General features: G+C 42.1%; 1 protein-coding gene across 5 annotated transcripts in view; it reads left to right on the forward strand.

The window, feature by feature from the left end:
* Window positions 1-16,575, forward strand: part of herc1 (HECT and RLD domain containing E3 ubiquitin protein ligase family member 1) — an 80,406-nt gene that overhangs the window by 4,550 nt on the left and 59,281 nt on the right. For all 5 annotated transcript variants that reach the window (XM_030048083.1, XM_030048105.1, XM_030048090.1 and 2 more), the window contains exons 2-12: window positions 3,645-4,621; window positions 5,157-5,252; window positions 5,443-5,637; window positions 6,694-7,005; window positions 7,696-7,792; window positions 8,166-8,309; window positions 8,483-8,610; window positions 8,958-9,102; window positions 9,520-9,691; window positions 10,536-10,670; window positions 11,225-11,390. In XM_030048083.1, the coding sequence (XP_029903943.1) occupies window positions 3,671-4,621; window positions 5,157-5,252; window positions 5,443-5,637; window positions 6,694-7,005; window positions 7,696-7,792; window positions 8,166-8,309; window positions 8,483-8,610; window positions 8,958-9,102; window positions 9,520-9,691; window positions 10,536-10,670; window positions 11,225-11,390 (2,541 nt within the window). In that variant the 5' untranslated portion in view covers window positions 3,645-3,670. The remainder of the gene's footprint in view (window positions 1-3,644; window positions 4,622-5,156; window positions 5,253-5,442; window positions 5,638-6,693; window positions 7,006-7,695; window positions 7,793-8,165; window positions 8,310-8,482; window positions 8,611-8,957; window positions 9,103-9,519; window positions 9,692-10,535; window positions 10,671-11,224; window positions 11,391-16,575) is intronic.

Consider the following 16,575-nt stretch of genomic DNA (forward strand, 5'->3'; position numbering starts at 1 on the left):
CAGCGCTTTTACTTTGAACTCCGACTCCTTACTGCAGCATGTAAGTGACAGTAGTTTCCTCCATTAAGAGGAAACTATAGTCAAAACTTAAGGCACGTCAGTTATCAAGTTTCCCCTCCATCGGTAGAAGTCAGGCTTCTACTGGCCGTGGTACTGCAGCCACTGGGATGAGCTCTGCCCGTCAGCTCGGGGCAGAACTTTGTCAGACACCTCGGTGACCATTGGCAGTAGTTTTTTCTGCCACTTTGTAGAGGGACTATGTGCAGTGGATGTGTTTTTTTCATGTCATTATATCAGTGGCAGTGTTGCCATAAAAAGAGGCACACTTCAATGACCATGTTGAAGAGACTGCAAAGTTTTTATTCTTCTGAGTGTTGTAAAAGACGTTGTGTGTTTACTGATGGCCCTATGATGGGATTTCTCCATCGGAAATCAAGCTACAGATTATGGCATGACCATTGTGGAGGAAGAGGGTATTTTCACCTCCCTTTCCCCCTTCTTTATCTGTACCTGTCTTCCCCCACTACCACCTTCTATTGTTATCATGTAAATTTCCCTCCAAGAACCCCCACAGATCATTCCTTGATTTTACTCTGGTTTCATCTTTTCTGTGTCCGATCAATTAGAACTCTCTACTGTAAAGAGCAGTCCACTCTGTTTAGGTATAAATTTGTAAGTGCCCATTCTAGGGGTCTCCTCTTTTCTGGTACCAAGGGGCCATGGATATCAGCATGTCTCTATGTTCATAACAGTTGTTTAATTCTTTACCTACAAATTGTCTATCAAAATAAATTTGTTAAAGGAAAACTATTGGCTTCTTCCTCCAGTTCCACGACACCATGCTATATTTAGATTTTTACACGAAAGTGGGAATAAACAGTTCCCCAAAGTGCATGATTCACTGATAGCAGTCAAGAGGAAATATAAGGTTTTGGAGCCTTAAATCAATCTCTAGTTGCTGTTTTCCCTGTCCCTGTGTGAACTGTGACTTCATGATGGACAAATGTGGATCCTGAGGCAAAACCAGCACCAAGGCCTCAAATTAAGTGTCCATATTAATAGTTGAGTGATAATTTCAAAATTCAGAACACTTCCTTTAAGTTAGCATTGACTTTTGGTTAAAAATACTAGAATTTACACCTGTGCATACATTGCTGCTTCATCTGAAAAGATTCAGATTGCAGTAATAGTAACAGTAATACATTTTCTCATTGACAGAGATGAGCCTATTTTTTCTCCTGAATTGAAGCTCAGTGACACAACTTACAAAATATTTTATCTTCTAGCTTTTAAGTTTGATTTGCCCAGCAAAACAGGCATGTTTTTATTTAAACAGTTTTATTATGCTTCATGGTTGAGGCCTCCTTTAAGTAACAGTAGTCATCCTTGTGGTATTAGCACAGTTAACAAAGTAGTTGGAGTTGACTTTTAACAAACAGGGGTGCTCTTTTGCTTAACAGGCAAACTAGCATTAACCAGCTAGTTAAGTCCTCCAAAAAGAATGTATGCTCACTGTAGGTGTACTTCTGTGGATGAACTTGACTGTGATAAGAGGTTTTTGTGCTCTCATATGACGTACTTTTAATTTTCCCAATGTTGTGCTACAAAGTGCTCTATTTCAAAGCTGGTGTTAACCTGGTGTTAGGTGCTAACCTCACCTAACATTGGCGAGTTGTAAATTTCCTGGTTTGGGATTTTCATGGTCTAAATTGAGCAGCGAGACGGGTGGAGTAGCTCAGCTGGGAGAGTTTCTTATGCAGATGAGCGGCCCTTTGCATTTTTGGAGCCACTCTCGTGTTAATTTCTAGTATCGACTTCACCCACCCAAATCAATGTACCTGTGCCATTTTCCAGGTGTTAGAGGTGCTATGGCACCCACCGCTTTCAAATCATATGTACTCCTTCATGAATGTTATACATTCTTATTTCATACTGATATATAGTCTCCAAACAATTGAGATGTCTACTAGCACATCAGAACTCTGATTTTGATTTGATTAAGGGGATAATACCAGTAAAGCTTGTATTATTGCCTTAAACATGCATAGGCCTACTTGGGTAGATTAAGGGCTGATTCTTCCAAGGTCCGGGGAAATATTTGTGCAATATATATTCATATTCGGGTCATGAATAGTCATATAGGTCTATTATGGATTGCACCTCCAACCATTAGATAAATGCTGGTGAATTATGTAGAGAGAAGCTGATTTGATTTGCACTTGCTGAAGTCCACCTAAACTCCATTTGTTAATAATGTATTCCTCATACTAATGATGTTGACCCCCCTCTTCCTAGATAATGCCAGGATAGTGCTTATTGCCAAGATAACAGCAATTTCATAACCAGTACTCTTATTGTGTGTGTAAACAATGTAAATAGTCTCTCAATACAAATGCCTAAAGTACTATACATGAATTTCAATAATCAACTTTTAAAGTCAAGCCATTTGCCTTTCGATAGATGACTTGAGGAGATCTCCTCTGTAATATCAAATATCAAGAAAGGCACTCTAAACATTTTTGAAACAAGAAGATATGCAGTAGTTTAAGTGAATGAATATATAAACATTAAAAGGTCTACTACGCTATTTTGAAAAGTTGCTATACCACTACAACGGCCCAGAAGTTGGCCCAAAGTCTCCAATGCCAATGTGGATAGAAGTAATAATCCTTCAGCTCAGAGTGGAAAGGCATACAATGTCGTTGTAGTTTTATTTTCTCTATGATCTTGTTGGATCAAAAGAAATGGCAGGTTTCTCCATATTTCAGGAGGACTTATCAACAATAAACATAGGGGATTACATGGAGCTTGATGACTTCACAACATGGAGTTACCACAGTCTAATCAGAAAACAGTAGGCTTTAGGCAAATTACAGCTGTACCTAAAGTATTTGGTAACATTTTATATTGGATATTATTTGTTGTTTTTAGAAATATAGTATAATGTAGCTAAATAATCTTGATGTATCAAGCACAATATAGAATAGCTGGTTGAGTGACTAACAGCTGATCATCAGCTGATTCTCTGATTGCCAAGTGAGAAGACACAGACGTCTGATCTGCTTTATGGACTGGTTCTGGACAACAGAGATGAAGGCAATGCACCTTGCCATGTAGTTCAACCCTCAAAACACATATGAGGTTAAGCTGTGATGGGGCCCTAATACTGTTCTCTTCTTCGTGTAGTGTTATTAACATTATTACATTGCTGATACAGTCCCTTTGTTTGTGTTTGCTGAATGATTGAAGCAATGTAAAGGCCAAACTATACCGGTGCCAAATGGTGCAAGTCGAAACAGCTGCCCATGTTATTTTCCATGTACAACCTCCTAACACTGTCCTGTTACCAGCCTTGCTGCCCCCGAAGAAAAATGCATTTCTTTACAGCTTAGAGACGGAAAGTAGGGGTTGATTTTCTAGTGATTGGCACCCTGTATTAGTAGAATTTTGCAAAATCTTATGTGGGAAAGTTTAAGCCTCCTGATGACGTTAAGATCATTATTTGAATAGCTCATCTCTACTGTACGTGTATTTTTATGTCCTGTTGGAGAAAGACTGGACATTGAATTTTATCATTCTCACTTGTTTGACTGTTGATCAACTTGATTTCAACATATTGTGTTATGTCCCCTCAATGTTGTCAGGACTGATGGCTCCAGAGTGACATGCCATGGCTTTGATGATCCCCCCGGTGAAACTCAAATGGCTGGAGCACTTGAACAGTTCATGGATCACGGAGGACAGCGAGTCCATAGCCACACGGGAGGGAGTTTCAGTTCTCTACTCCAAGCTGCTGGCCAACAAGGAGGTTGTGCTGTTACCTCAGCAGGTGCTGTGTCTGAAGGGCCCCCAGCTACCAGACTTTGAGCGCGAGTCCCTCTCCAGTGATGAACAGGAGCACTACCTCGATGCTCTACTCAACAGCCAACTGGCCCTGGCCAAGATGGTCTGCTCTGACTCGCCATTTGCTGCCGCCCTGCGCAAACGTCTGCTGGTGCTCCAACGCATCTTCTATGCTCTCTCAAATAAGTACCATGACAAGGGCAAGGTCAAGCAGCAGCAGCACTCCCCTGAGAACAACTCTGGCTCAGCTGATCTCCACTCTGTCAGCGAGCGGCCACGCTCTAGCACTGATGCCCTCATTGAGATGGGTGTACGCACAGGCCTCAGCCTGCTCTTTGCTCTACTGCGCCAGAGCTGGATGATGCCTCCTCTACCCAACCCTGGTGGAGGTTCTGAGGGCAACATAAACTTGTGCAATGATGTTATCCACACAGCCATTGATGTGGTTAGCTCCCTGCCACCCCTCTCCCTGGCCAATGAGAGCAAGATCCCGTCAATGGGCCTGGATTGCCTGGCCCAGGTCACCACCTTTCTCAAGGGAGTGACTATGCCAAACTCTGGGGCAGATATCCTTGGGCGGCGGCTTGCCTCAGAGCTACTGCTGGGTCTGGCTTCTCAGAGGGGTTCTCTGCGTTACTTGCTGGAGTGGATTGAGATGGCCTTGGCTGCCTCTGCTGTAGTCAGTACCATGGAGAAGAGCAAGGTGCTACAGAACCAAGAGGGGCTCATCGGCTATGATTGCTTCATGAACATCCTCATGCAGATGAGACGCTCACTGGTAAGTTTTTACCTAGCAAACCAACCAACATGTGCAGATATGAAATTTGTTTAGTGGGTTAAAGACAACGGTGCATCATCTTTTCAGGATGCAGCATTTCTTGCCTTATTCTCACACAAAAGAACAATTACCTATATTATTTTTCTCTCTGCTGAGTCGTCAAATTGGCTCCAAATGATCATGTTTTATCTATCAGTCTCAGTCAAATTAGGTGTGATTCACTCAGACATGGTTCAGCAGTTTTTTCTCCTCTCTAAAAACTGTAGAACCGACTTTGAAACTGATCGTGAGGAGCACAACAAAAGTCACCTTGATGCTTTTTAACTATACCATGATGATTTTAAAGGTTGATAAATAGATGGAACCTTTGTGTAACCAGAGACATTCAACAAATCAGTAATATCATATATTATTTTGTTACTTTGTCTGTTACAGTACCGCATACTGTTGAGTGGAATGCTTGTATTTCAGTTGGTGTCATCATAACTCATGCATTGTCTACATGTAACTTGTATTTTTCATCTGATTGTCTCAGGGCTCCTCAGCAGATCGCAGTCAGTGGCGAGAACCCACACGAACATCTGATGGCCTATGCTCCTTGTATGAGGCAGCACTTTGTCTTTTTGAGGAAGTAAGACTTTTAAGCATTGTTTGTTGTATGGTTACCTTGGATAATATGTAGATCCTTGTCCACCATAGAAAATCATGATTCAACTAACAGAGAAAATGTTATATTTTTGGAGTATTATGTCCTGTGTTTGTTAGCATACAACATTGATACCAACTCTGATGAACATTGATCTGTTTTTTTTTTCCCCTAGGTATGCCGAATGGCGTCAGACTACTCTCGCACCTGTGTTAGCCCAGATAGCATACAGACTGGTGAGGCACCCATGGTGTCGGAGACCTGCGAGGTGTATGTGTGGGGAAGTAACAGCAGCCACCAATTGGTAGAGGGTACTCAAGAGAAGATCCTTCAGCCCAAGTTGGCCCCTAGCTTTGCTGATGCACAGACAGTAAGAGAAAACAATCCTTTAGTCTGCAGCTGATCAGTGTGTGTATATGTTGAGAAAGAGGAACCCTCTGTTCTCCTTTATTCAATACAGGATAAGAATGATAACAATGAAAAACTGTCGCAAATTTCAAAAGGAACTTTGCGAGCCTTGGTAAATGTTTAATATTTAATTGTGCATTTTGAAATGTTGAATAGAGGTTTAATCTCATGAAGGCATTGAAGTGATATTGAACTAAATACAGGCTGTTGGGTGACATTCATGTTTATTGTTTATTGAGTCGATGAAAGCTGCAAACCAGTGTTAATTCCATCGGCTATTTTTCAATTTAGTTTTTGTCTTAGTCTCTCAAATGCCCTTATTAGTTTTAGTCATATTTAGTCAACTTGTATTCTTTTTTGTTTAGTCACATTTTAGTCGACGAAAAGTCTTGGCACTTTAGTCTAGTTTTAGTCAAAGAAAATCCAAAGTATTTTAGTCTAGTTTTAGTCGACTAAATTCCAAAGTATTTTAGTCTAGTTTTAGTCAATAGTCTTTTTTTAGTCTTTGAATGCAGATTGACACAAATGTTAATTAAAAAATCTAGTCTAACCAATAGATTCATTTTAGTCTTTTTTCACTCATCGCTAAGGTTTATGTGATTCTTACCTGATGAAGTAGCTCCACATGTTGAATGATTAGGAATGCTACGTTGCTAAAGGTGCCTGGTCTGATATTCACAGAAATACATCCATGTTCTAATTTGCTTATTTTATTATGAACCAACATAATTAAACAACTCTTTAGGATCCAGATGCAGCTACGACATCTCAAATCAGGAATAATAAGTTTATCTTCCATTGATCAGTGTGTTTCAAGCAGGAATACATTTATTGAAACATAGGTTAACACTTGAAATGACTGTGTATTAACTTTGTTCTCGCCGCGCTACGCTTCAGACAGCGCCGGTTGGTGTGCTGCAAACTTGAATCAATATAATAGTCATTACTAAAGATATTGATCATTTGGGGTGTTCTGATTCCAGCAGTTTTACTTAGATTTTGGCCCCATTCTTTGCAGATTGAGGCAGGCCAATACTGCACTTTCGTAATCTCTTCTGATGGCTCTGTGCGGGCCTGTGGGAAGGGAAGCTATGGCCGCTTGGGCCTTGGGGACTCCAACAACCAGTCAACACTCAAGAAGCTCACCTTTGAACCTCACCGTGCCATCAAGAAGGTGTCATCATCCAAGGGCTCAGACGGCCACACACTGGCCTTCACTACAGAGGGGGAAGTGTTCAGCTGGGGTGACGGTGATTATGGCAAACTGGGTCACGGGAACAGTTCAACACAGAAGTACCCTAAACTTATCCAGGGGCCACTCCAGGGAAAGGTACAGTTTCAGCCAGCATATGGTTACAATTTGACACGGTGCATTTGTTTCTGATAGTATATGTTCTGACGTCTTTAATGATTTGTTTTTGAAGCACCAGAATCAAGTCAGCCTACTAACGCAATTTTGAGAAGCAGTTAGTGGAGGATTTTTAGATTTGACTGTCTCTCCATTCCTTAATTGATTCCCTTTTCTTGGTCATAAATCTGTAAATAACAGTGTCAGAATTCAGAGAAAGGATTGCACTTGATTGATGAATGAACTGTGTTTCTACACATTTCAGATATCAGTTTAAAATTAAGAAATGATTCATTTCACTTTTAGTGAAATCTCTCTCTTGATTTCTCCATTCTGTCCAAGTGGACAGAAAGTACATTTTTTCATGGAATAAGATGGCTTTTTTTTTGATTGAATCAGTGCTACCCACTGTTGACAGGTAGTGGTTTATGTCTGTATTTCATGGCCTGTAATGTGTTATGGACAAATTACTTGGCCTGGCGTGGCAGCTTGCCTCAGAGCTACTACTGGGTCTTGCTTCCCAGAGGGTATGATATGCATTTGACAAGCTGGAGATTACAAACAGAACAAACGGTCTTCTGGGCAAGCTGCCCAGGTAGAGCTTATGCATGGGAAACACTGTTATTTACTGAATTACTGAATTGTAATTTTGTTGGTGTTTTGCATTATCAGGTGGTGGTATGTGTGTCTGCTGGCTACAGACACAGTGCAGCGGTCAGTGAAGATGGAGAGTTGTACACATGGGGTGAAGGAGATTTTGGAAGACTAGGTAACTTGAATAATTGCATTTGATAAATCATATTTAGCATTTGCTGCTCCCTTACATGTAGCTTGAAATGATTCCCAGAGCTCCCGGTCACTAGATACTGTAGGTTTAACAACAGATTCCTCAGTAAACCACATACACTACAAATGTTCCTTGTGGCTCTGGGACTAACAGTGGGGCAGTCCTTGTGTAGCTCAAAAGTATGCCACCAACATTGTTAGGTATTGATTGCATGACCAGCCATGCTAAAAATGTATGCACTCATGTTACTGTAAGTTACCTTGGGTAAGTATCCAGCAAATGGCACATATACCTCATGTTATGTAAGTACCATGTGTAGACAGTATCACATTTCTCATTATCTGTGTGTATGCAGGTCACGGTGACAGCAACAGCCGAAACATTCCTACCCTGGTGAAAGACATTAGCAATGTGGGTGAGGTGTCATGTGGGAGCTCCCATACTATTGCGCTGTCCAAGGATGGGCGTACTGTGTGGTCCTTTGGAGGAGGTGACAATGGTGGGTACAGCGCTCCAGACCATGACTTTTTTATATATATATATATCTACTGACATCAACAGTATATCTTGAAATATTTAGAAAATGTATTTACAGTACTGCAGAGCCATGTCTACAGTAGATAATTGCTATTGATAAGGTTTGACCTAACAAAACCTGGTGTCATTCTGCAGGAAAACTAGGCCATGGTGATACCAACCGAGTATACAAGCCAAAAGTAGTGGAGGCCTTGCAAGGGATGTTCATCAGGAAAGTGTGTGCAGGAAGCCAATCATCTCTCGCCCTGACCTCTACAGGACAGGTGGGCTCACATGACTTAAATATTAACCAGACATGGGAATAGCTGTGATCTTGTTTGTGAGAAAGTGCAGACCTGAATTTGTGGAACTTTCTTTGTCCCTAAGAATGAATTTTGGTTGTAGCTGTTTATGCAGTTCCTCCTGACAGCTGGTCGGTACTATTCAGTGATGAATTTTAAGGTCACAACTTGTTACACACCATTGTCTCTTTCCTGGCTCAGTGTGAAGGAGACAATCCTAACGTTTCCTCATCAGAATGTTTTCTGTCTGGGGATAGAACAAAAGTAAATATGTTGTTTGACAGCAGGAATTGCACTAACGATATTTTATGTCACTGGTTGTTTTTCAGGTGTATGCATGGGGCTGTGGTGCCTGCCTCGGCTGCGGCTCATCTGAGGCCACAGCACTTAGACCGAAGTTAATCGAGGAACTGGCTACCACCAGGGTAGTAGACATCTCCATAGGGGACAGTCATTGCCTGGCTTTGTCACATGGTAGGTGACTATGTTTTTTTATGTGCCCGCTTATTCCCACCCTTTTCCCATTTCTCTTTTTTAATACTGCTTATGTCATTGCATGAGCATGACCAACTGGTTCGTAATGACTTGAACACACAATGTTGCTTTTCCAAATTTGATCAGGTTAATGTATAACTTCTGTCCTGACAGTTTATATGAATTTATTATTACTATTTATTACTGTTTTTTTTTTTAATCTTGTTTTGTTTTGAAACTCATCATTTTGAAAAATGATAACTAAATACAGTTAATAACGTAAAAAACTAGAAATTCTGTTCATCATTTGTAGAGTATTATTCAAAGTTATATTACGGACAGTGTGAAATCTTTATCCACCTAGCCATATTAGATATTATATTTAAATACTTTACTTTTACTCCATCTGCCATACAGATAATGAAGTGTATGCATGGGGCAACAACTCTATGGGTCAGTGTGGCCAGGGCAACTCCACAGGACCGATCACAAAGCCCAAGAAGGTAGTTGGCCTAGATGGAGTTGCCATCCAGCAGATCTCAGCTGGCACCTCCCACAGCCTGGCCTGGACAGCACTGCCCAGGGACAGGTGAGCTGCCAGCTGACTAAATATACCAGTTACAGTGGAGGTGGCACTTGCCATCGTCTATGTTATATGGGGGGTAGGGGTGGAAGTGAGTGCTGGTGTCACAATACCAGCAGGCTTCTGTACAGAATGGGGATTGCATAACACAAACCAAAGGTTAGGAACTGCATGTGTTCAATACAGGAGGGTTTTTCCCTATTATAGCCATCATCCTGTACTCAAGTAAGCCTGCAGTGTTTATAAAGGATAGTATGGTTTCTGTGTGTTGATGTTCAGTGCAAACACTATCCAGATTTGGGTTAAGGATGCACTAATACCACTTTTTCAATGCCTAAAAAACCTAAACCTTAGTAAACCTTAGTAAAAAACTAAAATATGCTTCTGCAACCAATGTTTGTGACAGATAGGGATCACAACTGTTCACAAGAAGACAAAATAGGACAGAATCAGTCCTTAAAGCTTGGGAAATATTGCTGTTCCAGCTTCCCTTGGCGCTTTGGTTCCATTGTTCTTTACCTGCATCTCATTCCTCATTCGTTATATTGGATCTATTACTACCACATGGTGTGACGTTTTGAGCGTTTGCTCAACATCAAACATCATATCTGATAAACACACTTTTTTGTGAGCAATCCACATACTTTGCGAGCTTTCAAATTGTTGAAAGCTCGCAAAATGTAAAATGTAAATGTAAAATGTCAAAATTGTTTTGACATTTTACAAACTATAACCTCCATCTATCCACAGGTGACAACCATCTAACCAGCACACTGTCATTCCTCCCTCCATCCCACCACTCCAACCAAGCTAGTGCACTTGTAAATATCTGTTTACTGTGGTTCTGTAGGCAAGTGGTGGCATGGCACAGGCCCTACTGTGTTGACCTAGAAGAAAGCACCTTCTCTCACCTGCGCTCCTTCCTTGAGCACTACTGTGATGGGATCAACAGTGAAGTTCCACCCCTTCCCTTCCCCTCCTCCAGGTAAACATATTCAGCCCAGAATCCTCACTGCTAGTGACAGCCATGTAGACCTGAGTGACAAAGGTCCTGGCTGATATGGGGAATTTAGTTAGTTTATAGTGAGTTATTTTCCACACCTTGTGGTACTGGTAGCATTCATATGGAACATGTTTCAAAACATTTTGAAATAGTCTATTCATATTTTTATTGGCTATTATAGTTTTTAGCGGATGATGTAGGTGGACCCTGTCAATAATTGTTTGTCTCAACTTTTTTGAATTGGATGAGACATTTTCTTTGGATGAGACAGCAGGAATGCATGTCATCTGTAAGTGCATCGGTCTTGATGTAATACATACGATATTTGAGATACCACAAATTCTCATGTGAATATCACCTAACACGTTAGTAAATTATTTACATGACATCTACTTGCTTGTTTTACAGTGTCCCTCACTATACAACCTTTTTTACAACTTGTGTGTGAATTTGAAAATATGCATATTCTAGATTGAGGTCAAATTAGCATTTAGCTCCCTTAATTTCTGAATTGTTGTATTTTGTTTAATTCACAGGGAGCATCATAACTTCCTCAAACTCTGTCTGCGCCTGTTATCCAATCATTTGGCTCTGGCTCTGGCTGGCGGTGTGGCCACCAGCATCCTGGGTCGACAGGCCAGACCCCTGAGGAATCTGCTATTTAGACTGATGGACTCGTCTGTGCCAGATGAGATTCAAGAGGTAAGGGAGATCAACAGGAGCTCTGTTGATCCTGAAAGGAAATGCACTCAGTGGCCACTTTATTAGGTACACCTGCACAATCTAAGGAGCTACTCACATTACCAAGTTTATACTGTGCCCAAGCACGTTTGCCCCTAAAATCTGGATTATTTGACTAGTGTGATCGCTCCGTACCGCGCTTGAATACAGTAGGGGAGAGTGGGGTAATTTGTGCCAAGGGGCAAGTAGTGCCACCCCTGTGGCACTACTTGCTCTAGAAAACTCCTCTAGAAAACTATAGAAGAAGTTGGTCATGCGACCACATATTTTTGAAGAGGCATCCATTTCACTCATCTTATAAAGAAGGGAGACACATGGCTTGAGAGGTAAGCACATTTCAGTTCAAAAAACATTTTTTTGCCCTCCAAAGTAAAATTTCCATGATCAAGGTTTTTTGATTGCTGTGTTTGAACAATTATAGAAAACTTTGGGCGTTTTCACACCTGAAAGTCCGAACCAAGGTCCGAACCAAACTCCGTAATTCTGTTACATTGTAACACATTTGGTCCGGTTGGTTTGGTTTCACACTGCAAACGGAGTGACGGACTTTACAAGACAAACATACAGGGGAAATTTATTCTTCTCATTAGAGGACGCATCAACTCCCCATGCACTTCCGCGGCTCATTTTGCTTTGGTTACGCTGAGTTGTTGGGCTGGCCGGCATCTGACATCAGTATTACTTCCTGTTTACACAAAATGAATGGAGCGAGCCAGAGCCGGCTTTGGGCATAGGCGGTATAGGCAGGCCTAGGGCGCCATCTGTTGGAGGGGCGCCGCTAGCGGCCGGAGGGGCGCCGGCAGCGGTTGTTTACCGGAGGGATACCCGCAGGATTTTATCGGCGTCATAGGTGGAGTCGTCGGCGACATTAGTAAAGCCGGCACTGGAGCGAGCCATCTTTTTCCCGTTCTAATATTTTTGTTGGTATATTGCTACCAGCAGCACCAAGTTAATGAGCAATACATCAGAGTAATTGCCATTCACAAGATGAGCCTCCTCATCATGCGAAAACTTTATCGAGAGGAGGAGAAAATGGCATACAGTCCTGCGAGTTATGGCAATGTGTATTCCAGAGAGAAGGTGAGTGTGGGAATATTTTTTAAAGAGATGAGCTGTCAGTAGTGATGTATTAACTTGTCTTTATAGTGCTATACATTTTACCGTGCGACACTTTTCATTCAGCATAATAACGGACACGAGTCGACTAACGTTGCGCCTTGCGTGTCACAGCAACGTTTAAGGTTAGCAGCTAAAGTTAGCATGCCGTTACTTCCTGTGTTTGGTCCAGTGTTTGGTCCGCTGAGCTTTCACACTGCATACGAACCGCACCAGGGTTCACTTGGAACCGAACCGAGACCTACGTTTTCTGGCGGACCAGAGTTCGCTTGTTTGGTCCGCACCAGAGTCCGGATGCGTGTTCGCACCTGCCCAAACGAACCGGACTATCCGAGGAAACGAACTCTGCTCCGTTTAAAGCGGACCAAACAGCTCTGGTGTGAAAGCGACCTTTGAAAACAGTTCACACGGGTTTTAGTACTTTAGTAAGCTACACCATGAGTCTATACAGTTAGCATGATGTTAGCTCAAAACAGCTGGGGGATGCATTTTTTTCAAAATGGTGGGCTTGGGGTAATTTGTGCCAAAGGGCCTTGGGGTAATTTGTGCCAGTGGCACAACTTGTGATTATATACTATATATTACTTTATTGTATTTTATTGTTATTGTACATTATTTTCTTACCTTTGATCACTAAAACTATTCAGATTCAGATGAAGATGATTTGTAGGTGCTCATTTTGGACTTTTTATTTTGTTCTGGGTATATGCTCATGTGGCGCTAGGCCTCGTTATAGAAAAGTGGCCTGTGGTCTTGTTAAAATAATAAATAAATGTTAAATAAATAATTTTGTATTGAATTTGTTTTGCTTTTATATAGCATTATCATTTGTGAGATTAAAATGATCTGTTTTACTTCAATTATCAATGGCACAATTTACCCCAGTGTATTCTCTCTAATGGCACAATTTACCCCGCACCGGGGGCAAGTTTTGCCACAAAACCACTTTTTTTTCAAAAGCTTTATTTCTCAAACAGTTTATATAAGATCCAAAGTGATTGTTCCCAGGGATGCACAACATCCTAAACTATATGTGCATATTTTAGTTGGAGGCATTACTGTAATCCCCTTGCTTTAAAGGCACTTTAAGTAAAAATTTACCCCACTCTCCCCTACACTTCCCCCACTCTGGCATGGTTGGAAGGGGTGTGCTTCAGCACGGTACGGGCGCATGCACGGTCACACACTCAGCGCACGGACGTAAATCATGCAGCTTTCCTCCTGCCTCTGCAAAACTGTTTAATGCGTGCAGCACGATTACCGGCGAATGGCCGCATTGCGCAATCAATAATCATCCATGTTGTCTGTGTCATTGTCTGTTGTGCTGCTGCAACCGCGTATAAACAAAAGTCGATTTATAATGACAGTACAGCAGTCTGTGTGCATGGTGATCCGGCACTGCGCTGGCACCGGCCACAGCACCACACAGTGCGCAGCCACCCGGTCAGGCCTGGTCTGCCGGATCTGACAGGTGCCACTCCGGCTGTCAGTTGGACCTTTCTGAAAAAGGAGGAAGTTATCTCCGAAACTGTCAAGGTAAATAAACATCCCATGTCTGATTAAAAGGAACAAAACGTCTTTTAGTTAAAAGGAAGACATGATGAATGTATCTGAACTATATTGATTTATGATGACGTCGGAACATGCCTGTTGTCGTACTTCAACATGATAATGTGCATACTGGGGGCAATCGCGCTTGGGCGTGTTTGGGCTTTAGGTAATGTGAGTGCAGGCCAGCCGGGGACTGGGGAGGGGGGAATTTTTGCTTTAGCACAATACGGAGCAAACGGCCCTAATGTGAGCAGGCCCTAATACAATTCAATCTAACTTTTCTGCCTTCAAGTTTACTTTTATGATGCCTATAATGCCCAGGTATTTTCTTGTCACAGTAATAGAGGTGTTAATTCAATTATGTATTTGGCCTTGAGCTCATAGTGGTTCTGTTGTATATACATATTATCATGTATATACATTTAGGTCCATAAGTATTTGGACAGTGACACAATATTCATAGTTATATATGTAGTTCTTGTACACCACTACAGTGGGTTTCAAATGGAGTAATCAAGGTGTGATTGAAGTGCAGACTTTCAGCTTTAATTTAAGAGGCTGAACAAAAATACTGTGCTAACTGTTAAGCAATAACAGCCAGCCAAAACATACTGCAAAAACAATCAGAGTTACTGAAAGCAAAGATGTGGAATATTCCTCGAAGTCAGTCCCCAGACCTCAACCCTGCTTTTCACCTGCTGAGACCAAACTGAAGGACTAAAGACCCACAACCAAGCAGCACCTGAAGGCAGCTGCAGTAAACGCTTGGCAGATCATCTCAAGGGAGGAAACTCAGAATTTGGTGATGTTGTCCATGGCTTCCAGACTAGAGTTCTCATATTCTGCCCGAACCCTACCCGACCCGACCCGACCCGACATTTTCGGGTCGGGTCGGGCCTAAAATTTACGTGAATTGGGCGGGTCGGGTCGGGCTTCGGGTTCTGTGGGGGATTTTTTTTTTTTTTTTTTTAATAAAAAAATAGAATTATGTGTTCTGTTATTGATTATGACGTTTCATTTTTATGTGACTGGTGGAGAGAGTGAGAGACTGGATTGGATTTGGAGGCTAAACTTTCAGTGACAGACAGACAACCAGCTGTGCGAGCGCAGCGCAAACAAGTGAGAGAGAGTTGCAGCAGTATCCCGCTGTGCTGGCAGACTCGGCAGCAGGGACAGTTTCTGCTATGGGCAGTGCAGCTGCCCAGGGCGCAATCTACTTGGGGGCGCACGAGAAAAAAAAAAAAAAAAAAAATCTCCGGTTTTCTAGACTACCGTATTGACCCGCACATGCCGCGGCACCATCAGTCGGCATCAGGCTGGCCGGCCGCGGCACCGTCCGATACCGCGCCCACCTGTCAGGTCTGCCGGATCTGACAGGTGAGCTGCCTGATGCTGGCCGGTGCCGCGGCCGGCTCGCCTGATACCGACTGATGGTGCCCCGGTGCCGCGGCCGACCGGCTCTGCTAAATAATGGCGAATTTGGCGATTTTTTTTTTTCGGGCTTTTTCGGGCTGTCGGGCCTAAAGTTCGGCTAATTAGTCGGGTCGGGTCGGGCCTCGGGCTGTCCCAGTCAGGCCCGGGTCGGGTCGGGTCTTAATTTTCAGTCCCGATGAGAACTCTATTCCAGACGTTAGGCAGTCATAGACTGCAAATGATTTTCCTCCAAATATTGAGCATAATCCTGATAATTACAGTTACGTATGGTATGTATAGTTTGTCCAATCACTTTTGAGCCTCTGAATATGAGGTGACAATGTATAAAATTGGCTGTAGTTCCTAAATGATTAATACCATATTTTTGTTCAACCCCTTAATTTAAAGCTGAAAGTCTGCACTTCAATCATGTCTTGATTACTCCATTTCAAATCCACTGTGGTGTACAAGGACAAAATTATGAATATTGTTTCACTGTCCAAATACTTATGGACCTAACTGTGAATAGTCAGTACTGGACTACATATATAATGTAGTCCAGTACATTATATATGTACTTGACTACACATTCTCCACAATGTCAACAAAAACTAAACATCATAAACTTTCTTAAAAGGTAAAATGTATGGCAGATCTGTTGCATTGAACGGCATTGGATTCAGTAGTGAAGTAACAAACAGTTTGACCATAGTATGCAGTGTAGGGCAACCACCAGCAACAGAAAAACAGTAAAGCTTGTTAAACATCTATATAAAAACAACAAAGGTTAACAAAGGCATAAGTATTTATATTGATGATAGACTAGTTACAAAATCAAGCCTAGTATATGAAGAATTGAACTTGCTGGACTGACATCGTAACCAGAGTAGACATATCTTCTCTGAGACTGCTTTGCTTTCGTACACCAGACCGGAAACCAACCTTACCCTTGTTGATTGGATGAATGGTTGTCCAAAAAATATATACACCCAGTTACTGTGTAGTGTTGGCCCATAGCCCAAGGCTTCCTCTCTCTCCACTTGCTAAGCAGCCCTGCATTAACACA

Source organism: Myripristis murdjan, chromosome 3 (genome assembly GCF_902150065.1).
Source record: "Myripristis murdjan chromosome 3, fMyrMur1.1, whole genome shotgun sequence".
Taxonomy (NCBI): domain Eukaryota; kingdom Metazoa; phylum Chordata; class Actinopteri; order Holocentriformes; family Holocentridae; genus Myripristis; species Myripristis murdjan.